This window comes from Carcharodon carcharias, chromosome 18 (genome assembly GCF_017639515.1).
Source record: "Carcharodon carcharias isolate sCarCar2 chromosome 18, sCarCar2.pri, whole genome shotgun sequence".
Classification (NCBI taxonomy): domain Eukaryota; kingdom Metazoa; phylum Chordata; class Chondrichthyes; order Lamniformes; family Lamnidae; genus Carcharodon; species Carcharodon carcharias.
This window is the reverse complement of record NC_054484.1, coordinates 93913041-93939094: the sequence shown is the minus strand read 5'-3', so window position 1 is coordinate 93939094 and position 26054 is coordinate 93913041. Positions and strand designations below refer to the sequence as shown.

The following is a 26054-nucleotide window of genomic DNA, read 5'->3' as shown; positions in this document are numbered from 1 at the left end:
CCTCCCTCCTGCACCATCTTTCCAGCCATGAATTCATCTGTCTTATCCTCCTACTTCTGTATTCACTTGCACGTGGCACTGAGAGTAATCCGGAGATTACTACTTTAGAGGTCCTGCTTGCTAATTTCCTACCTAGCTCCCTAAATTCCAATTGCAGGACCACATCCCCCTCCCTACCTACGTCATTAGTATCATTGTGAACCATGACCTCTGGCTGTTCACCCTCCCCCAAAAGAATGTCCTGTAGCTGTTCTGTGACATCCTTGAGACTAGCACCAGGGAGGCAACAAACCATCCTGGAGTCATGTTGATGGCCGCAGAAATGCCTGTCTGCTCCCCTAACTAAAGAATCCCCTATCAGTACTGCCCTTCCACTCTTCTTCCTCACCTCCTGTACAGCTGGGCCACCTGTGTTGCCATGGGTTTGGCTCTTGCTACACTCCTCCAAGGATTTATTGTCCTCACCAATATCCAGAATGGAAAACCAGTTAGTGAGCGGGATCTCTGGAGACTCCTGCACTACCTGCATTTTTCTCTTGGACTGCCTGGCAGTCACCCATTCCCTACCTGCCTGCTTGCCCCTAACTTGCGGTGTGACCACCTCTCTGAACGTGCTATTCACGTAGTTCTCTGCCTCACGGATACACCTCATTGACTCCAGCCATTGCTCAAGCTCTGAAATGCAGAGCTCAAGCTTGTGCAGCCAGTGTCACTTCCTGCACATGGGCTGGTCTGGCTCACGGGAAATGTCCATGACTCCCACTTACCACAGGATGGGCATTCTGCTTGGCTGAGCTGTCCTGCCATGCTTTAAACTTAAACTTTTAAATCACTTAAACTTTTAAATCCTACCTAATAAACTTTTAAATCCTTCTTAATGAACCTTATCAAAAAGTACAGTTCCTTAATGACCTTGGTTGTACAAAGAGGAACTAAAGTATTTTAATCTGGCAAATTGAAAGCACGCAGGGGCAGAGAACTTCCTTTGTGTCTTTTTCCCGTCAAAATAAAATTGACTTACAACATATTCTGATCACCCGTGTTAGTTCTTACTCTCGAACACCAGATGATTCCTCCCCACCCCTTGCTGATACACTGGGTATCCACAGAAGGAATGTGACAGAAGAATAGAATGCAGTAGCAAGGCAGAGAGTAAGAAATATCCAACAGTATCTTTTTGATAACTTAATCCAAAATTCTGAGAAACTAAGTAGAAGATAGCAGTGTGTGCGTTTGTGTCTAAGAAAGGGGTTGGGAGAGAGATGTTAGGATCACGAGGGGGGATGAAATGACTCCCCTATTCTACCTTCCACATCTTACCTTAACAAGGTTTTTTTGAGAATTTGTAAGGATGAAGGTATTAATTCAATGTCTGTGCTTAACCATTCATGTGCTGATTGCAAAGAAACCACTTTTTTATTGAGTTAAAAACCCACCCAGGTAAAGATATAAAGACATTTTAAAAAGTAAACACACGCCAGACCTTCACAACACACTCAAACACACACACACACACTCTGTTACGATTAGGATAGGAGGAGTGCGCTTATGATCCAGCCCCATTACTCTGCAGGCTCTATCATTAATTTAAAAGTTTAATTTTCTCACCAAAATAGCCAATCATCTATTCCCCCTACCGGTGCCCAGAATAAAGAGTTTTCAACCAGGCTTCTTTCAGTAAACTCAGAATGATTGTTTATTATAAAAGGAAACTTCTTTTAACAAGTTGCAGGTACTGGTTAACACACAATTGTAATCAGTAAGAATATCCATCTATCTCTTCCGAAAGAATTCCCCCAGCACACACACACACAACAAACAAAGGACAAACAGATATATTCTCTCTGCAGAAATGGGCTATAGAGGATGGGTATTATGATATAAAGGATTAAGTTCACAAGGTCTCGATGCTGTTGACCTGAACTTCCTTCATATGAAGATGGGCCACTGGTCCCAGTGGACATCTGGAAGCTGTCACCAACTGGTCTCAGCTTTGCAAGTCCAAATGTAGACAAGTTACACTCAAATGAGGGTTCTCTGGCTACAGGTTGACAGTCACACAATTTTAGACAAGGTAGAGAGAGACAGCCAGTTAGGGTAACCTTCCTTTCTCAGCTTGTTCCCCAACACAACTGCCTTCAAAACCAGCAGATTCACAACTTAAGTTTTGTTCTCTCTCCCATGTGATTTCCAGCAATTACCAACCTTTTGCCTTTTCAGCTTTTTCCCCATCAGTTAAAGTGATTACTGCTCAAAACAAACAACCAGATCTTCCTCCAGTACCATAAAGGTCAGGTGATTTCTTGGAAGAGGCTGCTTGTTTACAGTTCTAAGGTGAACTTATGACCTTTTTTAAAAAATCCCAAGTTAGCTTCCAGATGTACAGATAATGGCATGTCCTTCCATTTTGTAAACTAAAAAATCAGTCTTGAGATATATGATTCTAAAAACACACAAGCATGCAAAAATAACAAATTATGCTGTAAGAGGTTACTTATTGGCCAAATTAAAATTCAAATGCACAAAGGCAAAAAAATAGAGAGTTCACTGTTTATAAGTCCTTCACTGGTACCTGTGACTGTGGAAAAATTTTCCCATGGTGGTCTTGAGATTTCAGTGGAGTTGAAGCTGATGTGAACTGCAGTTTCTGGAGACAGCCTCTTTTTTAAAGATAATCCAAAAGTCGATGATTTTTGCACCTCATGTTTCTTTCATTTGAAAATTCACTATCTCTGTGATGTATTTCAAATTATAATAGAGATTGGATCTTGAACTTAGCAGCGAGAGGACAGAGAGTAATGGTGGTGTTACTGGCCCATTGGCAGATTTCTTCCAGACTCCTGTTTAGCAGCTTGGGTGTTGGAATAAAAGACATTTAAAAACGGTTATTCTGGTCACATGACCTTTCTCATAGCAATTTCAGAAGGTAATTGATTAGCTCTTGGCTATTGTTTTAAGGGCTAGGTAATTAGATTATGTTATGTCCCAGCCATTAACTCCTGAATGATCCACCTTCCATCTTGATGAGATAGGAAGAACATGATATAGCCATTGTTCTGGTAGACTTTCTATCTCCACTTGAAAGGTGGCTTTGTAGGAATGCAAATAGTGAGGCTCAGTACAGTGTCAGTTCATCTTTTGAAATAGTTCTTGACATCAGCAAGTGTGAACACCCATAGGAGGTGGCCTTGACATGTCTTAATTGTAAATTACATTTGAAACTTCCTGACACTGGCCAATTGCAATACCAGGTGGTCTGTAGCATCCATCTTAGCTCAGTGTCTGTGTTTGCTTTTTAAAAGTCCTTTTGAAGCAGTTCAATATATATTTGATCAGCTGATGTAATTAAAGATTAATATCACGCACTACACGTTACATCATCATGACAGAGAGATTGAGAGAGATAGGGGCAGAGAGAGGAGAAAGATAGAAAGAAAACATGTTTATGGGTAGGCTGAACTGATTAGAGGATCACACCTTAAACCAGCTTATATTTCACCCCTTTCTTGGACTCACTCAAGTTCTGTCGAAGGGTCATGAGGACTCGAAACGTCAACTCTTTTCTTCTCCGCCGATGCTGCCAGACCTGCTGAGTTTTTCCAGGTAATTCTGTTTTAGTTTTGGATTTCCAGCATCCGCAGTTTTTTTGTTTTTATGATTAGAGGATGCCTGGCCCACGTTTTCCTTTACGTGTTCCTGGCTAAGTAGTGGTGAAGGGGAGGGGCAGGAGCCAAACCTATTGGAAATATGGCCATAAAACTAGAATGTGATTTCTGCAAACTAGCCAGATACTGAATCAAAAGGGAACGTGGATACATCCCCTCGCTCTCCTCCACTAAACCAATCATTACTTCAGGATCATGGTGAAGAGCAAAGATAACCCCAGTCTCTTTTCTCTAACTAGGAGAAATGCTCCACATCCATTGGATCTGGGGGCCTTCATATGCAGTGGGAGCAGAAAGCATTACCGACCAATGACAGCAGTCAAGGCCAAGGACCTGGATTCAGTGTCGCAAGGAGTTCAAGGACCTTACGTAAGTGATCAAGGTCAGTGAACTTATCTTCAAATGCCAGTTCCAATTAATTGCACCACTTACTTCTGACACTGCTCATATCAGTAAGCCTTCATCCCTCATCTGTCAATAACCGCTAATAATCAGGACCCATGTCGATCACCTCACTCTCACACGCTCAGCACTGCTGCAAGGCTCACCCCGACATCCCACAGCCTGCACACACCACCCACAGCTACTCAATCATAACAGCCACATCACACTGAGTGGAATCTAATGAGGACTGGAAGCAGGAAATGTGACGAGCGGGGTGAGGAAATCAGGTGAGCACCGAAATGTCAGAATCATGACGGCAGGTTCAGAATGAAAAGTTAAGTCGGCCGCTTGGTAGTGGCAGTTAGGCCTCCTACCTTTTACCATGTTTGCATGCCATGAATGCTATTATAAATACTAAAACTTTTAATAAATATTAACATTTTCTGACTTTAAGCTCTGCCTTCAAGATTGAGTCAGCGGTGCACAAAGACCTCATGGCACCCGGTTCACGAACACCAGTTGGCTTTGTGCATTTGTGTCTGAGGTCAGCGATTTTCCTTATTGAATTCTGCAGCACAGGGGGAGGGGAGCAGGGAAAGGCAGCTAGCATGGAGGCTCAGGACTGGCAAGGGTGGTTCAGGGGTAAGTGGGGAGGTTTGGGAGGTTCGGGCAGGGCATGGAAGAGTGGAAGAGGGCTCTGAGGGTGGACAGAGGTTGGGGCCGGGGTGTGGGAGGATGTAGCAGAAGGGCCTGGCACATTGGGTATGGTGGGGATGTGGGTGCAGCAGTTTAGGCAAACAAAATGAGAGGTCTATTGGGCAGGGTCAATACTGTCCACACTGGGGTCCCGTGGGTCAAACTCAGGCTGCTGGCTGGCAGAGGGAATGTTCAAAGTCATAGGGAAGAGTTCAAATTGGTAGGGGGGCAAGTCCAGTCTGAGGTAGGGGTATTCAAAGGTCTCGTAGAGCTGATTACAGGGTCTAATGGAGACTCAAAGGATGATGTGGGGAGCATCAGAGTAGGAATCATGACAGGGATGGGGGTAGGCTCAGCGGGGGAGAGATAACATGCCCACTTCCATAATGACAGGGTCCAGCATGACAGAGGTTCAAGAGTTACAGAGGGAAAGCTCACAGTGATGTTGGGAGGGCCAAGGGTGATAACGACAAAGTCAAAGGTGACAGGCAACCCGTGAAGGTTCATGGGGTGCAAAGCGAGGGTCACTCGCACACTGGCAATTTTCAAAATCTCACTTGTAGATGCCAGGAGTGCAGATCCAAGTGGGAGGAGGCCAGTGTGGAGTGGGTGGAATTTTGGTTGTGGCAATGGAGGAGTGGAAAATCCCCCTGCTCAGCCACCATATGGAGAAGACTCATGGACACACAGGTTCTCATATCGCTGTCTGCCTTTCTCACACAGTTCACTTGGTAGAATACCTATGGGTCTCATACACCCAATCTTCCTACAACATCGGGAGCAGGAGGAGAGGATGTGACAAAGGAGGGCTCTCACCAGTCAACAACTGAGGCTGCAAGGCTAGCAGCTGGGAGCATGGTCCAGGGGCATCTATTCAGGGGAGACATAGGATAAAAAGGTCACTGACATGGTAACGCATCTTCAAGATGTGGACAAACTACCTCCAGATATCTGAGAGATGATGCCAGAGACCGTTCAGGAAATTAGTCACCGGAATCTGCTGAATCCTGCAGCCACATGGATTTGGTGGCAACCCCAAGCCAGTGGCCCTCAAAGTGACTGCAGTGCCTAACTTTCTTGCCATTGGCTGCTTCCAGGGCTCCAAGGGGGACATGTGTGGCATTTTGCAGGCTCCCACTGCTTCTCCACTTCTGTCCCCCACTTTAAAAACTTTCCCAAAACCCATCCTCTTAACCAAGCTTTCAATCACCTGTACTAATTCTCCCGTGGTGGCATGATATCCATTCCTCAATTCATTTCCTTTCTTTTATTTATTCATTTTTTTTCTCTGTTACCTATCAGGTTTATACCATAATAGCCACATCAAACATCATAAGAATGTGGGTAAACAGGCCATAAGCAAAACAATTTGCTGTTTTTGAAATGTCTGAAACAATGTTTTCTATTAAAGCTTTATCCTGTGTAAGAAGCCAAAGACTTCAGTTCAATACGTATACCTAGTATTGTAGAAATGTTTGGTGAAAAAGGAGACTTACCACCAAGAAAGGAAAAGACTCGCATTTGTCTAATGCTTTCCACAATCTCAGGACATCCAATAGCACTTTACAACCAATGAAGTATTTCTGAAATGCATCACTGTTGTGATGTAAGAAACACAGCAGCCAATTTGCACACAGCAAACTCCCACAAACAGCATTGTGATAATCACCAGATGATTTGTTATTGTGCACTTGATTAAGGGATAAATATTGGCCAAGACACCAGGGATAACTCCCCTGCTCTTCTTCAGAATAGTGCCATGGGATCTTTTGCATCCACTTGAGGGACAGCCAAGCCTTGTCTTCGAAAGTGCAGCACTCCCTCAGTATGGCGCTGGAGTGTCAGCCTTGAATTTTATGCTCAAGCAGCATGTCCATCTCTTTTTCTCTCCTTTCTCCCTTTCCCCTTTAAAAGTCTGTTAAGGCTAGGTCAATTCAAAATTTGAAACGATCGGTAGAGATGGACAGACTGTGCAGTGGAACTTGAAGTTACAACCGTTTGACTCAGGTGAGGGTGCTACTAGTTTCACAAGGCCACCGCACAATACAAATTTGGAGATTTTTGAATAGCAATGGATTTCCAGCAAAGCATTTTGCAAATATTCTGCTCGACTTTGCATTACTAGCATTCTAAATTTACTGCACTTTAAAAACCATTACTTCTTGAACAGCTCTGCTCTGACTTTAGCATTTAGTGTCGTAATGTGGAAGGAAGAATTGAAAGAAAGGAACAGGATTAGGCCATTCAGTCCCTCAAATCTATTCTGTGCAATCATGGCTGATCTATAGCACAATTCCATCTACCCAACCTGGTTCTGAAACCCTTACCCAAAAATCTACCTACCGAGCGCCTCAAACTTTGAATTGACCTAGGCTTAACAGCCTTTTAAAGGAGACAAGGGAAAAAGGAGAGAAAGAGAGATGGACAAACTGACAAGCAAAACAAAAAGGAGAAGAGAAAGGAAGGCGAGAATGGAGAATGCATTAGACTGCTGGAAGAGGGTGGCAAACGCCTGTATAACTGTACTCAGTAAGAAGTTGATAGCTTCAAAAGAAGAGAGAGAGACACACACGAAAACAATTTGATCTAAAAATTAAACTAATCATGCAAAAGTTCAACCACATGGATTAGCCAACATTAATTGGGAAGATTCAGAATCAAATGGCTCAAAAATGATGCAACTTGGAAGGTGACTGCTGTGGGGAGAATCCCAAACTTGAACTATGCAAGGTCAGTAAAACACTGCAGCACAGATTCTTTTATAATGTAAAACAGTGACACACTTTCATGAAACTCAATGAAAATCCTATCATACAAATAGTTTTGATTGACTACCCAAAGAACCAAGATCATTAATTTTTTTTTGTTATTCATTTGTAGGGATGTGGGCTTCGTTGGCTGGGCCAGCATTTATTGCTCATCCCTAGTTGCCCTAGAGAAGGTGGTGGTGAGTTGCCTTCTTGATCCACTGCAGTCCATGTGGTGTAGGTACACCTACAGTGCTATTAGGAGGGGAGTTCCAGGATTTTGACCCAGCGACAGTGAAGGAACAGCACTATATTTCCAAGTCAGGATGGTGAGTAGTTTAGAGGGGAACTTCCAGGTGGTGGTGTTCCCATCCATCTGCTGCCCTTGTCCTTCTAGATGATAGTGGTCATGGGTTTGTTACCCTGGGATTAGGCATTTGACAATCATTGTTCAGTTAAATTACATTGAGGTTTGCTGGATAATGTGTCAGCAGTTGCTGAGTTTGTATGTATTGCAGGAATGAAATAGCTGTTGCCTATGCCCATGTGCAAAAATCCATAGAAATATGTTAATCGCAGTAATTTCTGCAAATTACCACTTCAACAGTTTAACACAATCTACCCACTGATTTTGAAGAGGAGGCAATGGGAGAGAGAGAGAGAGCGAGAGAAAGAGAGAGCTGCATTGATGTAACTGGTGCCTTTCAGAAACACCAAATGTCCAAAAACACTTTACAGCCAATGCTGTAATGTAGGAAACACAGGAACCAATTTATACACAGCAAGCTCCCAGAAACAGTAATGTGATAATGAACAGAGTCTGTTTTTGTGATTTTGGCTGAGGGATAAGTATTGGCCAGGACACTGGGAATAACTTGCCTGCTCTTCTTCAAGATAGTGTCATGGGATCTTTTACATCCATCCTGTATTTCGGAGGCAGAGAGCTGTGAAGTAGCAGGTGACATGCATCACAATGCCACCTCCTGTAGTCGAGCTGCAGCCCAGAACTTCTGATCATGATGGGAAGGGGACATGGGGGCTGTGTGGGAGGGTTCTACCTTGAAAGGAGATCAGAACTTCCAATTTTTGGGGATCAGGGAAGTCATACCCCAGAGGTACCCCAAAAGAAGCACTGGAGATTCTCTGCCCTCACAATCCACCCCCCGGAAGTTCCCCAAGGACTGCATGGACATTGCCTGGGAAGTTCAAACTTCTATTGGGCAATGACCCTGCACCTGGAATTTAAATCTGAGTTAAATTGGAGACTTCAGATAGTTCCCACTCTCTGACCAGAAAAGTTAGAAGGATCAAAACCACTTCTAACTCCTGGTTAACTATAGTACAGTAACCCTCCAAACCCTCACTGGACACCCGAATACCCCTTCACCCCACCCAGACTACACCCCCAACCCCTCGACTATGCTCCTGACCCCCATACCCCTGACTACACCCTCCACTCCCCCGAATACTTCCTGACCTGACGACTGCCCAACCACATGACTAACCCCTCACCCCCAACAAACCTCCACCCCCATGATCCTCACCCACTCCCGCAACTCTGACCCCCAATCCCACCAAATACCCTCCCCACCTCTGACTAGGCTCCTGACCCCCTGACTCTACCTCTCCCCTCCCCCAACTACCCCTATCCCCACTACTCCTCGAATACCCACCCACCCCCCCCCAACCACCTTCCTGACCTCCAACTACCCCCCCATCTTCCCAACTACCCTCCCCACCCCCGACTATGTCCTGATTACCACCCCACCCTCCGACTGAATTCCAACCCACCACCGTCTCATCCTACCACCCCTTCCCTATCCTATCCACTTACCTTATGCACTTACTTTCTCCCTGGCTTCTCAAAGTGGCTGAACCTTTAAACTTACCTGCTTTATGGCAGCTAGTGTCGTCAAAAGTTGGGGTGTGTCTTCACTTACCCTGACACTGCTGCCCTGCACAAAATGGTCCTAGGAGCCAGTTTTCTGTACATTTCTTAGCAGGCCTGAGTTGGAAGGTTGCACAAGAAATGTGCAGCTCCTGGCTAAGGTAAGGAAAAAGGAGCAGAGTGGCAATCTAACTGTGACTGCCACTCCTCAGAAGTTCTGACCCTACATGTCTCAGATGTTCCTGAAGGGGTACCGTAAGGTTGATCAGGCAGAGCAAGGGTTAATGTGGGACTGGAGAACAGTTCCACCGTGGTATGGTGTGGAGAGGCACATGATGGGGAGGTGTAGTATAAGGGCATTCAGCAGAGGAAGGATTAATGTGGGACTGGAGAACAGTACTGCCCATGATATGATGTGGAGAGTCACATTATGGGGGAGGAGCAGCACAAGGATATTCAGCAGAGAAAGGGTTAATGTGGGACTGGAGAACAGCACCACGCATGGTATGATGCAGAGAGTCACATGATGGGAAGAGGTGTAGTATAAGGATATTTGGGCTGAGCAAGGTTTAATGTGACACTGGAGAACAATACTGCCCATGGTATCATATAGACAGTCCCATGATGGGGAGTTGTAGTATAAGGGTATTCGGGTAGAGAAAGGGTTAAGGTGAGACTAGAGAACAGTACTTCCCATGGCATGATGTAAATAGTTATATGATTGGAGAGGTATACTATAAGGGTATCCAGCAGAAAAAGTGTTAATGTGGGACTGGAGTACAGTACCACCCATGGTATGATGTGGAGAATCACATGATGGGAGGAGGTGTCATATAAGGGTATTCAGGCAGAGCAAGGTTTAATGTGGGATTGGAGAAGAGCACCACCCATCGTATGATGTAGATAGTCACATAATGGGGAGGTGTAGTATAAGGGTATTCGGGCAGAGCAAATGTTAATGTGGGACTGGAGAACAGTACCGCCCATGGTATGATGTGGAGAGTCACATGATGGGGGGGCGTGTCATGTTTGGGCAGAGCAAGGGTTAATGTGGGGCTGGAGAACAGTACCGCCCATGGTTTGATGTGTAGAGGCACATGATTGGGGGGATGTGTAGTATAAGGGTATTAGAGCAGAGAAAGGGTTAATGTGAGCCTGGAGAACAGTACCACCCGAGATGTGGAGAGTCATATGATAGCAAACTGTGTGTAGGAGAATCTGGAAGGAGCCACAATGGAGATAGCACCCATGCAGTGCTGTAACTTGGATATGTATATAGCTGTGAGTTATTAATAACCAGTTTATGTTTAACAATACAAGGCTCCAGACCTCTCTGTGAGACACCAAACAATATTACAGCATGGTACAAGCGACAGCAAGGGGACACTCAGTTTTAATGTTGTTATAACCAGTCCCTGGGCAAGGTCCTTCAATTAGTTAACTTCCCAAACAGGACCCCAATTTTGTTATGCTCCAGGTGAGGAGGAATGAGCTGGCTCCACTTCTTTATTCAACCTCCCTCAGTTGGTTGCAACAAGATTAATTTAAAAGGGATCCCTACCCGCATGGATACCATTTCCCAGTCCAAATGTACTCATTGTTTTAGAAGGAGCCAATTTAACCAGGCTTTCTTGAATCAAACAAACAGTAAATTTATTAGTTACTAAAACCTGAGGAAAAATAATTAAAATGCAACACACATGCGCAATAAATCAGTCTTTGGCTTGTCTGTGCCGAGTAGATGGCAGTACATTGCAGCCGTTAGGTTGGATGATTCCGGTAGAGCTGACTTTGGCAGTTTCACAGTTGGTTTGGAGATACTTGGTTGTGTAGGATAGCTGAAGAAGCTGTCCTATTTACTTTTTGATTGTGGCTTTGCTGAGTCTTGCCTCCAGCAATAGAGAGAGAGAGAGAGAGACTTCATTTTTAACTGCAAGGGTGACTGGTTGGTCTTCTTGTGCTGTCAGTCTCACACCACACCAGCTCTGCTCTGCCATTAGCTTTTTAACCCTTTTTTTTGCAGTGTATTCCAGGAGAGAAAATAGTCATCTTGCATTTATATCAGAACCATTCACACATTCTGTGATATCAGTCAACAGGAGATGCATTTTTGGGTTGTCACGAAACTATCATATTTTTCATAATATTGCTGTAGGCTAATGGGTGGGAGTGTGAATGGTTCTGTCTGTGTGACTGATTAATTAGACTAGAGACATTTAGACTACAAGATTGAAATTATCAAAAGAGTTGGGTGTAAAACAAACTTTTGAAATGGAGATGGATAAGCTAGGATGAGGGTTCCACAGATAGGGTGTGAAGGAAATTCATATTTTTAGATAAGTGAAGGGCTGTTTGATTTTCAAAGGGATGCTGTAATGTTTACAAATAACAAGATAAGTGAGGCAAAGCAATACATTTATTTTTCCCAAAAGTAAAAGACCATATTGGCAACATGAAATACTTTTATATTATGGGAAAAGTAAATTTCCACAGACATGTAGAACAATGGGATTCTATACATTAAAGAGAGAGAAACATATATATAAAAAAGGATGGAAGGCTATGTTGGGTGGCCATGTAGAATCTTGAAAAGTACACCAGGTGAAACAGCCTTGGAAAATGCCTATAGCCATTCTGAAGAAGTGCTGCTTTAATAACTAAAGTTGTGTTAAAAGCCTTTGGAATTCCACTGTCAAGTGTGGTAACCTTGCGGGATTGCCTATTTAAATTTAAAGTCTATTTTGGCCTGTTGTCTTAAAGCGGGTGTGTAGTTAGGAGTCAGGCTAATTAGGAATATTGGGATTTGTAATAATATCAAGTAATGGTAATCTTATGTATGCATTTGAATTCTTTTCTTTTGTTAATAGATGTTTTCATTTAATTTATAAACTCTCTAAAGTAGTTAGTGGACTCATTACTTCTGAATTCAGTGCACAAATCTTGTAAGAAGTACAAATTGCAAACCCATTGTGATAGTGTGGCCAAGTTTCCCTTGTGGATTTGGTCCTCCTGGTACATACCACCTGCCACATCATAACAGGGCAACTGCTGAGACATGCAAATCAGTCTTTTGTCTCCGCAACAACAGGAGCATCTTTCCTACCTCCCTTTTAAGTATAAAAATAAAATGCTGCGGATGCTGGAAATCTGAAACAGAAACAAAAATAGCTGGAAAAACTCAGCAGGTCTGACAGCATCTGCAGAGAGGAATACAGTTAACGTTTCGAGTCCGTGTGACTCGGTTCTGATGAAGAGTCATACGGACTCGAAACGTTAACTGTATTCCTCTCCATAGATGCTGTCAGACCTGCTGAGTTTTTCCAGCTACTTTTTGTTTTTGTTCCCTTTTAAGTGTGTCTGCTTGAAGAAGGCCATGACACCTTTTCAGGTGTGACGTTCCATGTTCTCTGCAGACTGGTCTGTCATAGGTATTTTTTTAGAAAGTGGTCACTTTATATTATCAGCCATCTTTTGTTCAGTTTCCCTGCTTGTGTTTCTTTTAAAAAAACACACGTCTTCCTTAAAAAGTTCAATATGCGCGTAAGTAATTTGTGGTGTAATCAGCTTTTCATGACGATATCTCATCTGAAAGATGTCACCACTAACAGTTCCCTTAGTACTGCACTGAAGTGCCAGTTTAGACTATCTGTTTTTATTTATTATGCCTGCAGTGGGTATAAGAAAGCCAATTTATTTATTTTCCAAGACCAATAAAAAACGATTTCTTCACTGTTACTGTGAAGATCACTTACAAATTTCTTTCCAAATTTACTTCCACTGCCTCCCAACAATCAGACTCTATTTTGCAAAACAGGTAAGTGTTTTAGGATTGAATGTGCAGAGGTCAAACTGTGAAGCTGCCGCTGCACCACACAGTGATCGTGAATTATGCAAATTACCCACTGCATGGAATGAGGAATTTATATTCAGGAAGTAACAGGTTGAACTGAAAACTCCAGTTGGCTGATTAGTCTTGAGTGATGTAATTATTTTGAGTTGCAGAGTGTTAGTACTGGAGCTGAAGAGAAGAAATTTGCAAAACACAAATCTGGTCATTTGTTCTTCAATTGACCCTGCTTCATATTGACTTCTTGGGACTAAAGGAGATTGTTTAGCCTGTAACTCAGAGGTAAGGATTCAATTTTTCTGACAGCAAGTCTGATTGTGTTCTGCCCATTTGTAAATATTAAACACTGGCAATTGTTCTTGACCTGCAGTTCTATATGAGTCCTGCCTACACTGATGGCAAATTTCACTGACTAGATGGTAAGAAAACTAAAACTTGTTTCATGATTAGTCTATGCAGGCCTGGAGTCTGTCGTGTTTTGTCCCTAATATGATTTGGTGGTTTCTATAAATGAATAGTTTCCCAGTGCCTGGGATTTAAGCAATCTCGGAATAAACCTCCAACATTTAAACACAGCTTGGGTATTTATTTTACTTTCAGAGATTGCTTGGAGAAATCTAAATTTTTCCTCAAAAGCTGGACCCTAACTGTAGTAGTAACACTGTTGCCTCTCAGTCAGAAGATTGTGGCCAGAGTCCTCTGCCCCGTGGTAGGTGAGGAAGGAGCTGGGTGGCAGGAAAATTTGGCAGGTTGACAGCAGACGTCAATACCCGAGGCCTTTGTGCCTCCACTAGAATGAGTTCTCAATGAGAAGGCCCGTGGTCGACCTTCCCGCCCTGCCTCCACTCGAGTCCCTTAAATGACTAATTGAAGACCACTTAAGGGCCTCTTCCTGCTTTCCTGGCAGGTGACCTGCTGACAGGCGGACTGCACAACTGCTAAAACTATTGGGACTGCAGGTCACTGGAGTGGTGGGGGGTGGGGGTGGGGTGGGGGTGCCCTCAATCTGCACTAATCTGTGCATGATCGAGGGCATAGACATGGACAGATTGGCAGCCGTTAATAGCCAACTCCCTGTCCTTGCTGCTGACCCTTACAGGACTCACCTTTCTCCTGGGTCGCTCCGTGATCCTGGGAATCCACGGGATGTTCTGGCAATAGCCAGGGTCTTCGATCTTCTGTGGTGCTGCCGAGTGCTAGAGCTGCCAACCTCTGATTAGCTGGCAGCCCTTGGCAGGCAGGAAATCGTCTTCCGGCGTGAGCAGGAGATACAGTGGGCCTTCCTCCTCAGAGTCAGCGCAGGTGTCTCTCCCCTTTTTCAGGCAGCGAGCAAGGTACCTACTAAGAATGGACAATTCCACCCTGTAGGTTCAATTCCCAAGCTAGCTGGCTTTCGGTTCAGTGTAGTACAGATGAAGTACTGCATTGTCGGAGGGGCACTCTTTCAGATGAGATGCTAAACTGAGTCTACTCTCTCAGGCAGACAGACATAAAAGATCCCATGGCGCCATTTAGAAGAGCACGAGATTTCTCCCGACTGTCCTGCTCACTACTACGAGATGCATTACCACAGGTACCACATAACACTTGATTAAACCAGCCATGGTGCCAGTTAATGTGCTGATGTTCGATGCAGCACATGATACGGCCGTCCTCAGAGGATTCAAGATGTCTTCTTCAGAGTCTTGCTGCTGAGAAGGATCTGAAGGAAAGTGACAAATATTACCAAGGCTCTGAGAGACTGGGCAATAGTAAATAATCAACATCATGATGCCACTTCATATAGTCAAGCTACATGACTCTGCCCATCTCAGAGGTTCGTGAAGTGGTACAAGTAACAGAGGCCCTATCTAGAGAGGCCAATGGCCTCAGATTCTCCAAGTTACAGCACTTGTTGCTCCAGTTCAGACCAATTCCTCAGACAAGCTGGTCCTCTCCTGGTCTTACCCCCTTCCCTTGTATTGTGCACTGCCTTGTCCTGCAGGGAGAGATTTAGCAAGTGTCTCCTGCAAAGGAGAGATGTGTGCGGCATCTGTTCGTATATAAATGCCAAGGGGGAGAGATGCAATGAGAGTCAGGAGAGGGAAATGTTGAACAGACAGCTCAATTTTAACTGCGTTTTGAATGAGTTAAAATCTTGCCCAATGTATCTAAAGTGGTGAGTGAGGAAGGAGCTCTGAGAGAAATGGGTGATTCTGCAAATGTTGCAACACGATAAATGTGCCTTTCGATATCATTCGTGACTTCTGCAATCAACTGTTTGGGCATGAGTTGGTTTAAAAGAAGCTGTGTAGTTATCAGGAAATATTCACTTACTCAGATACAAGGAGCAAAGTTATTGTGGCAACTGTTGCAATCAACCCTGTGTGGATGATTTATCTGTGGGAGTGCAAAGTTGGACAATAAATATTGTTGCAATTTCTTCTGTCTTTGGCCTATAAATGACTGAAATAGCTCCGTTGATATGCAATAAAGCCACCAAATCACCAGGTCATTCATCTCAACTGTTGTTGTTTGATCTTGCTGTGCACAGTTTCATTGCTAGGTTTGCCTGTGTAATGATGACTGCAGTGCTCTGTCAGTTGTGAAGCATTTTGGGCCTCTCAGGATAAGTTAAGGGCACGATGTAAATGCAGGTACTTTCTTTCATTTATTACCAAGAGCAAGGGGCTTATGAACTTTCTCATCTTTTAAGATTGGAATACCATCACCATGTGGTCCATCAACCACCGACTCCTACTTCCGCAGGTTTCCCAGTCCCTCAATCTCCTGCCTCAAACCCTCCTCACTCTGTAGCGTCTCCCCTCAATCAGGTCATGTGTTCCTAGGAAATCCTGTATGGCTTCCAACTCTCCACTTCTAATCTCTTGTGTTAAGCCTTTGTTACACAGATTTGTAAATAAACTCGAAAGTTCTTCATTTATATACCCAGAAACAAGGCAGTGAATATCCAGGCTGTCTTGTGAAGGTACAAACACTTCATATGTTGGTATTGTCACCTGTACAAACCAATCTTTGTGGTTTAAGAGAACAACCTTGCCCAATGGGATGTAGAAAATTATTTTGATATTTTGAACGGAGAAAATGGCCAATTCAGACTTGGTCACAAAGGCAAGTGTTTCAGTGAGTGACATGCACTCTCACCCATCTTCTCCACATCACCATAAATCACTTGCAGGGCAACCTTCAATCTTTGACCAACATCTGAAAATAATTTTTAACCACTATTGGTCCCAGCGATATCAATTGGTCCCAGCGATATCATACCCATTGGCACATGCGCCGGGACTCACCACGGCTGGTGGCTTCTGCTCTGCCAGCCTGAGTGAATCCCAACAAACTGGGTCTGGCTGTGAAACATCAATGTTGGGAAGTACCAGCGGCAGGCCCCACTAGATATGATTATAAAAGAAGCCTTAGTTCATCCTCAAACTATTACCAGATGAAAGTTTTTTTCAATTCCCTTCTCACTCAAAATACCATGCTTGTGTTCGAGTTGGATGAAGGAAATAAAACCAGGTTTGAGGTTCCTCACTGACAAATGCAAATTCCTGTCAGCATTTTGTATCAACTCCCTCCACTGAAAGAGGTGCTGCTTATATCCCTGTTTGATTTTGGGCGATCCTTAATGCCCAAAAGGACAAATGGGGCCTTGGTTTAAAGTCTCACCTGAAACTCACTAACACTGCAGCTCTCCCTGTATTTGCTCTGCAAGTAAAGTTTTAATGTACTATCTGCTGCCACAGAGAAAGCAGCATTCTCTCAATCCCTGCCTTGTGCAACATTTATCATGTTTGTTTCGTGTGAATCTGTGTGTCAGGTCATCCGTCAAACTAGGGCAAAGTATAAAGATAATCTGACTAAGGAGCATGACCAGTTACCAAGACACAAGGCTCCCCACTCTGAAGTTTGATTTCTTTTCCAGTATTTCCATATGATTGTTTTCCCAGTTTGAGTATCTCTGACTGGGCAGCTTGCAGGCTGGTGTGAAGCAAGATGGTGCCCTGGATCCCCCTTAGACTAATCCCCGTTTAATACCTGCTGCTATTTTTCTACAGTCAATCCCACTCATCTTTCAGTTGCTGCACACAACAATCCTGTGTCATCTGAATACAACTGCTTCTCTGTCCTACCAACTGATGATTAACATCTTGACAGGATTGTCCCAGGACTGCACATGGTGACAGGTGGGATGGGGGGGTCTATATATTGCGATGCACAAGGTATTGAAGATGTGTGGGGCAGCAGGCTAGACCAATGGGTCTTTCCCTGTCCGTCATTGTTTGGGTGCATGTTTGTAATTAAAAGACTTTCACTGAAGCCAAGCTTTCCCTCTTTTACTCTCCTTAGATTTAAATAGCATTATCCATAAGCCTTTAATATTGCCCATCCCTGCATTTGAGCAGGCAGTGGTGAACCGCCTTCCTGAACTCCAGAGTCCATGAGTGTGTGGAGCAGTAAATGCTGGCCTTGCCAATGACACCCACATCTCAAGAATGAATTAAAAAGTAAAGCAGATCTATTGAAGGCTTGAGGATAATGAACTGGAAAGAGGACACAGGAATTTGCCTGCCTGGGCGAGGTGCACAAATAAAGTTTAGGTTCAGCCTGTTTTTCAAATATTACTGCCTTTCATCTCTTGCAACAAAAGATAAAATATTTCACTGATGAGGTAATCGTAGCAAAATGTCTCAGGACAGGTAGCTTACACACCTGCTGTATTGTATACTTGTCACAATTCTGAACACATCTCATTTGGATTTAGCTGAAACGATCTAATCTGACTGTTTTGCTGAATCATGGCAGTTGCTCTATTCCTTCTTCCAGGCATTGCTTTATGATGAGTCACTGAGACTTCTGTGTGTATGGCAGCAGCAGTCCAGAATGGTGAAGAAATGCAGGACCCCATGGGTAAGTGTTGGAATGGCATTTTATCTCCCTTCAGCAACAGTAGTCGGACTCCCTCAGCACATTGTCAGAAAGTCCAAAGAGCTCAATCGATTGAGATCCCTACTGTGATTAACAGCCTGCCTTGTTTTTAAGTTTGGTTGTTAATTATTGGAAGCATCACATCATCTCTTTATTTAAAGCTCTAGTGCCTTTGGCCAAAAGCTTGGTGTGGATTCTTAGGGTTTGAGAGGGTGAAGTGTCAGGGAGCCTTTCCAAGTGAATGCCAGTGCATACAATGAGGCTATTTACATCATTATTGCATCATGTGTCTTCAAATCAAAGGCTTGAAACCCCCCCAAAAATTGTCAGATATACTTAGCAGGTCAGGCAGCATCTGTGGAGGGAAACAGAGTTAACATTTCAAGTCGATGACCTTTCATTAAAACCTCACCTTCCTGAAGAAAGGTCATACAAGAACACGAGAAATAGGAGGAGTAGACCACATGGCCCATTGAGCCATTCAGTACAACTATGGCTGATCTTGGACTTGAACTCCATTTTCCCACCCACTCCCCATATCCCTCAATTCTCAGAGACCAAAAAAATCTGTCTTTCCCAGCCTTAAATGCCCTCAACAACCATTCATCTCAACCTCAAATGTTAACTCTGTCCACAGATGCTGCCTGACCTGCTGAGTATTTCTGGCATTTTCTATTTTTATTTCAGATTTCCAGCATCCACAGTATTTTGCCTTTGTGTTGGCTTGACAAACTCCCCTTTCATAAAGATAATATCCCCATTTAAGGTAGTAGTAGTGTCCCATCTGTGCCAATGTTGATGTTTTCAATGTGGACAGGCTGAAGGAACTATTGACAGGAAATTCACATTGGTAGTGCCCATTTGTTGGGTGCCACTTAGTGTCCAAAAATGGTGTCTGTATCATGTGTGTGCACTCTTTTGAGGCAAGGTTAAAAGGGAATGTTAGTTGGGGCATTAGCTCCAAACAGCCTTGCTGGTATCAAATTAGCACTACTAATTGATGTTATGATCTACACAGTGCCAGCCACCATATTGGTGAGGTTAGTGCCCCTACAGTGAACAGCTGCTGGCACTGTGCAGAGCAGATGAATCATGAATTCAATCAGTGTGTAGTGCCAATTTGACACCAACAGGGCCAGGAGGAGAGGAGGGGGAGGGGAGGGGAGGGGGAGGAGGGGGAGGACTCTCAGCAGACAACCATATCCACTCAGGGTGTTCATGGAGTAATTCTCTTACCTGAACCTCAGCAAGGACAATGTGTGCAACATCTCTGCTTTACTATTAAGGTCCTTACTGAAATCTGTCACCTACAGCAGCCACAACTGCAGCCTCAGAGCAGGGTGAGGATAGCATTGCCAGTAGCTGTGCAGATTACTTTGGCCACAAACTTATGCCTCTGGCTCCTTCCAGGCTGCAGCTGGAGATAATTAGCAACATCCCTCAGTTTGACATCCAACAGCAGGCAAAGGAAGTCACTGACACTGTTTTTATTCAGAGTTAATGACATTTCATTCTTTCTAGCCAGAGAGAAGCAGGCAGATAAAGCATGTGACTTCACTAGTATGGCAGGCTTCCCCATGGTCCAGGGTGCCATCAACGACAACCACATTGCCTTGCAAGCACCACATGTCAACACTGCCCCTATACTGCCATCAAAAGTGTTCCCACTCTCTCAGCGTGCAGCTGGTATAAGACCATAGGCAGAATGAAAGCCTTGCTGCCACAGTGGCAAGCTGAAACAATGCACCTGTTGCCTGAACCATTCTGGAAGAGCCCTGCTTGGCAGAGCGGGTGTTATAAGATGGGTGTTGTACAACCATGCAATCATGAGGGGACAGCCATTGCCACCACCTAAGCAGGGAGCAGCAGCATGCAGAGGAGGAGGAGGAACAGGAAGAAGGATAGGAGGTAACCTAGACAGTCTCTTTCTGCTCAGCCTGAATGAAGGACTCATCCAAGTGCAATTCCTATCACACCACCCCTCAAACCATTGCCCCATTCACCAATAGCCCCACAGCTTACCTTTCTTCTGTTACTGACCATCACAGTACAAAATTAAAAGCCATCACAAAATATACATTCCAGGACAAATTTAGGAACAAAATAATTCATAATGCACTCAGCTGTGAACCAATTTCTCGTTCAATCCCCGCAGTGCCCGTCTTCTGCATACCTTCGCCTGTCTTAGTGCTCCTACACAGTGTTACCGCAGTCACTGCAGCATAGCTGGTGGAAGGCTGCAGCAGGGGGGAGACTGCACCTGGACTTGTAGGATGGCCTCAAACAGCTCTGGAACTTAAAGACCTAGCTGCAGACTGCACCATCTTGACATGGGTGGCAGCATTCTGGGCTGGCTGCCTGGCAGACTGTCTCTGGTGTTAGTGGTGTATTAATTGTACTCAATTGTATTGCTTCTCCTGCACTCCTGTACAAAGGAGTAGATTGAAAACTGGTGGTGGGGTTTTGAAGGTCCATGTTTGGAAAGTGTACCTCTGTAAATAAAAGCTTATGAAGGTAAAGTTTGAATGCCAGTTCTGCTGAAACTTTTCCGTCTAGCACTCATCAGGATGTGAAGATGAATGTTTTTTAAAATACTTTTGAGAATATGGTGGCATTCTGTAGTGTGCGTGTGCATCCATGATTAAACAAACTGGGGGAAGGTTAGTAAAGACAGCTTGTCTGTAGGGACTGAGAGATGAAAGGTAAAGGTGAGAGATGCATGCATTTGTAATGAAAGGCTATGATGAAATTGAATGTTCGAGTAAATAGGTTGGGTTTTAAATTTGCATTATAAGATAATTAGGGACTTGACTTTTCAGCTGTTAAAATTCAAAAGGGAGTTTAAAAGTGACAAGGAACTTTTGCAATTTCCAAAAGTTTCATAAGCAAACAAGGGAAGATTATTATATTTTATTTGGCCCAAAAAGTGGAGGCAATAAGAAAACGTGAAAGATTTTTATATTTGGAAAAATTGAGTTAAAAAAGGCATTTGAGAACAATGGAACATAAGATGAAAAGAGAAAAAGATACTTAAGAAAAGACGTTTAGTTTAATTGTGTTGGCTGTATGGGGCAGATGTCCTGAGACCAGGTCTGTGCTGGGAGGTGGTGTAAAAGTTTTGAATTCGAACCAGCCATCCAGTGAGACCAGAAAGTCTTTGTTTCAGAAAACATGTTGTTTCTGAACTTGAATTTCCACAGCAGAGTGGAAGAGTGTGAGAAGTCATGTGGTATACTTTTTACTAAAATGACAGCAGATTTTGCCTTGGGTAATATTACTGGATTTATGGTTAAAAATCTAAGGGAGTTGTTGCCAAGTATTTTACTTACGTGTTCTGACCAAATGGGTTTTTTGGGGAATGTTTTGTAAGACTGTTTTATCTATATTTTTAACCTACTGTGCTTACATTTTTGTTTCATGTTAAGAAATCTTTTAATTTTACAATCCTAAATGTGTTACTGGGATTCTATGCCTCTGGGATCAATAGTTTCCCCCTTGTTGTCAAAATACAAAAAAAAGATTGTAATCAGTAAGATAATTTTCCCTCTGGGATTTGGCTTGCTCAGCAAATAACATCAGCCACGGTCACAATAAGGACAGATGCAAGAATGTCAAATTTCAAAGGGAGCAACAATTTATACTGTATGAGAAAAGGGTGCTGATTGGTTGGCAGGTCAACTCTGATTGGTTGAGGTGTTACCATGGAGAATACACCAGGGAACAATTTTCCCCTGCACTTTTGTTTAATTCAAAATGGGATTGTTCTGCAACTGCTGTCCAATTGTGGAATCATAAATAACATTAAGAACATAACATAAGAATTAGGAGCAGGAATAGGCCATTCGACCACTCGAGCCTGCTCTACCATTCGACATTATGTTCTGGTTTTGCAAGCATGGGCTTACTGAGTATGATCAGTACACTGCCTATTGAGAACAGCCAAAGGGACAGGTTTCAGACAATCCACTGTAAATCCCAGTCATTGGGAATTACAGCCTATGTACCTGGCATCGCACTGGCACCGAAATTCATATACCACATTACTCATTTTGTGTGGTAGGAAGAACATCTTTTTGGGTTGATGGCAGCACCCTGTTAGTGGAAAATACCACTCGTGTACTACATAGTAGCAGCATGAAATGGCTAACTTTTTACCTGTTGCTCAAATCTTTGATACATTATCTTTACAGGGTAATTTGAGGTAACTGGGCACTTTTCAAATCTGAAAGTGGCGGCCTTAGGCCCATTCATGAGTATGCACAATACACAGGGAGCAATGATCTGATCAGGGTAGCAATTATTCCATAGGATAGTTTTATTGTTTTTTTTAAATCTCCCTCCCATCTGCAGGCTGGCCAGAAGAGCTGCCAATCAAGCTTGCTACCTTCCTCTGAAACCAAACTCATGTAAAGCTGGACAGGAAGGAACATACATCCCATTCTCACTTTGTGAGAATGTTTTGTTAGAAGCCCTAAATTAAGAAAATTACCTCTTACTATTTCTTGTTATCCTGGTTAATGATGACAATCTGACCTTGTTACACATTTAGGACTTTTTTAACTTTCAATCAATCATTCAGTTGCACAACCAAATGTCTAAATGGATTATTTCTATTTCCACGAGAATATGTGTATCAAGATGAGGGGACACTGAGTATCCATGAAGGTAATGATTTAAAACCACCACTATATTAAGCATAACAATATCATTTGCCTTTGAACAGTGCAATAATTAGATGAATGACAGTACCAGGCCAACTTGGTTTGTTCTACAACATTGGGTTTAGTCAAATGTTAATCACACGTTGAATAATTCTTTTGTGCTGAACTCTGAAAATAAAACCAAATCGACGCACTTATTAAAAAAAATTATATTGGGTACCTGGAAGCTACTGCTCCCGGCTTTGAGCCTTGCCAGCTGGGTCAGGGCTTTGCATACATACCACCCATTCAGCATTTCTGACATTCCCCAATCCATTATATTAAGAGGTGTCCAGCTGTTTGTGTTTAAGCAAAAACTCAAGGAAAGGCCACTCTGGTCAGCCTCTGTTCTCCCCAAAGCTGCATAATTTCCAGCAATTTGTCAATTTTTAAATTATTTTTAAATTTTTTTTCCAATTTCAAATTTCTAATTTGTCAAGTAGAGCAAGTCTCTAGTTTGTCCTATTGGCAGTGGTCCAATTCCATAATTTTGTTGGGAGCAAATGGAAGTGAAAGGGGGAAGGCACAATCTATATGCCAGTTCCACACCCCATAAATGAAGATTGGGACTGCCAGTACATTGATATACTCAATGAAATTAATGACTACCAAATTTCACACTGAAACCAGGCTACAGTCAAAGGAACATGATCACTGCAAGTGGCATCATCATATGACAAAATTTGTTCATTGAACCATCATTGAGCAGGGAGATATTTGGGAACACAGGGTAGAACTTTGTGAAGCCTCTTGCCACCAGCAGGACCTCACTTAGTGGGTGATTTACCATTAGCATTGCAACCATGTTTTTCAAATCAGCTGCCTATTTTACATGGGGCTTCAGTTCACGCACCTTTCATTTAATTCTTTCATGGGATGTTGGCATCTCTGGCAAGGCCAACAATTGTTGCCCATCCCTAATTGTCCTTGAACTGAGTAACTTACTAGGTCATTTCAGAGGGCAATTAAGAATCAACCACATTGTTGTGGATTTGGAGTCACATCTAGGCCAGATCTGGTGAGGATGGCAGATTTCCTTTCCTGGTACATTAGTGAACTAGATGGTTTTTAGCAATAATTGATGATAGTTTCCAGGTTACCATTACCAATACTAGATTTCAATCCCATATTTATCAATCAATTGAAAATATTAATTAATTGAATTCAAATTCCACTAGCTGCCACGGTAGGATTTGAACCTGTGTCCCCCAGGGCATTAGACTGGGCCTTTGGATTACTAATCCAGTAACTTACTTTTCATTTTCATGTTGCCATGTTGTCTTTTTCTTCCAACATATAGACCCTTTAATTCAGCAGATTTTAAAAAATTTAACCTCAGAATGTGGGCATCAATGGCAAGGCTGGCATTTATTGTCATGCCCTGGTTCCCCTGAGAGGTTCAATGCAGTTCGTGGTGAAGGTAACTCCTAAAATGCTGTTCAGTAATGAGTCTTGGGACTTTGAGTCAATGATAATGAAGGAATGGTAATATATCTCCAAGTCAGGATAATGTGTAACTTGGAAGCGATGATGTTCCCATGCACCTGCTGCCCTTGTCTTTCTGGGTGGACTAAGTTCTTGGCTTGAGAAGTGTTGCCAGAGAAGCTTTGGCATGTTGCAAGTCTAGTGCATCTCATAGATGCCTTGCACTGCAGCCATTGTACATCAATGGTTGAGGGACTGTAGTTTAAGGTGGCGGATGGGCTGCCGATTAAGCAGGCTGCTTTGTCCTGATGATTTGTAGTTGCAGTTGTAGTCATCCAGGCAAGTGAGAATATTTCATCACACCCCTGACTGAGTATATCAAGAAAATGCAGTCTCTGCTTGGGAGCCACAGTACTTATGTGGCTAGTCCAGTTAAGTTTCTAGTCAATGGTGATGGGGCATTCAGTGATGTAAGTGTCATTGAATCTCAAAGGGAGATTCTCTTATTGGAGATGGTTATTGCCCAGCACTTGTGTGGCACAAATGTTACTTGCCATTTATCAACTTAAGCCTGAATGTTGTCCAGGTCTTGCTACATTTGGACATGGACTACATCAGTATCTGAGGAGTTGCCAAAGGAGTTAAACACTGTGCAATAAACTTAAGATGGAGGGAAGGTCATTAATCAAGCACATGATTATGGTTGGGCCTAGGTCACTACCCTGAGGAACTCTTGCAATGATGTCCTGGACATGAGAAGATGGACTTCAAACACTCTTCCATCTGCTTTTGTGCTAGGTATGGCTCTGCCAGGGAAGAGCTTTTTCCCCATATCCCATTGACCGAAATTTTGCTCAGGCCCCTTAGCACCACTCTCGGCCAAGCATAGTCACTCGTACCTCACTTCTGGAATTCAGCTCTTGTGTCCATGTATGGACCAAGGCTGTAATGAGGTCTGCAGCCAAGTGGCCCTGGCAAAACCCAAGCTGAACATCAAATAGCCAGTTATCTGCGAGTGTGGATAATGTATTTATTAATTTATTATTTATCCTCAAGACAGAAATCGATAATTTTTGGGTACCAATGATATCAAAGGATATGGGGATAGTAGGGAAAATGGTGTAGAGGTAGATGTTCAGCTATGACCTGTTTGAATGGTAGAGCAGGCTCAACAGGCTGAATGGCCTCCTCCTGCTCCCATTTCCTATTTTCCCATGTTCTTATATCTTTGATACATAATAGATACATGACTAAGCTCCAAGCAAATGGAGTCAGGGGACACAGCTAGGCATTCACATGTAGGGTTTAAATAAAAACAGAAAATTCCAGAAATACTCAGCTGGTCAGGCAGCATTAATTGAGAGAGAAAGAGAGTTAATGTTTCAGGTCGATGAGCTTTTGTTATGTAATGGCTTAAGGCACTCAGTCAGACTGGCAGAATTTGGGAATGTGGTGTTTTGCAAGAGTTGGTACAGGGACTGCTGCTGTTCATCATTTACAAGAACGATTTGTAATCAAAAATAGGAAGTACGATCTCAAAATTTGATGGCTGACTCTAGATTGCAGTTACAAAGGAAGAGTGCAGCAAAATGAAAAATGTTAATAAATTTGTTGATGACTGTTTAATTGGCAGAGTGAGTTGGTGTAATTTGGTAGGAGGAATAACGGAGCCACATGGAAAAGACAACTCTAAATGGACTGGAGCAGTAAAGGGATCTTGGGGCACACATTAACAAATTACTAAAAGTAGCATCACAAGTTAACAAACTTTTA

The 26054-nt window shown here is 43.2% G+C and overlaps 1 protein-coding gene across 3 annotated transcripts in view; it reads left to right on the top strand.

Annotated features, from left to right (window-relative positions):
- Positions 1–13343: 13343 nt before the first annotated feature.
- The window catches only part of rubcnl (rubicon like autophagy enhancer), a 63878-nt gene continuing 51167 nt past the window's right edge, over positions 13344–26054 (top strand). For 2 of the 3 annotated variants that reach the window (XM_041212009.1, XM_041212007.1), the window contains exons 1-2: positions 13344–13509; positions 18055–18138. In XM_041212009.1, coding sequence (XP_041067943.1) covers positions 18093–18138 — 46 coding nt within the window. In that variant the 5' untranslated portion in view covers positions 13344–13509; positions 18055–18092. The remainder of the gene's footprint in view (positions 13510–18054; positions 18139–26054) is intronic. The other variant, XM_041212010.1, reaches the window with a different exon arrangement.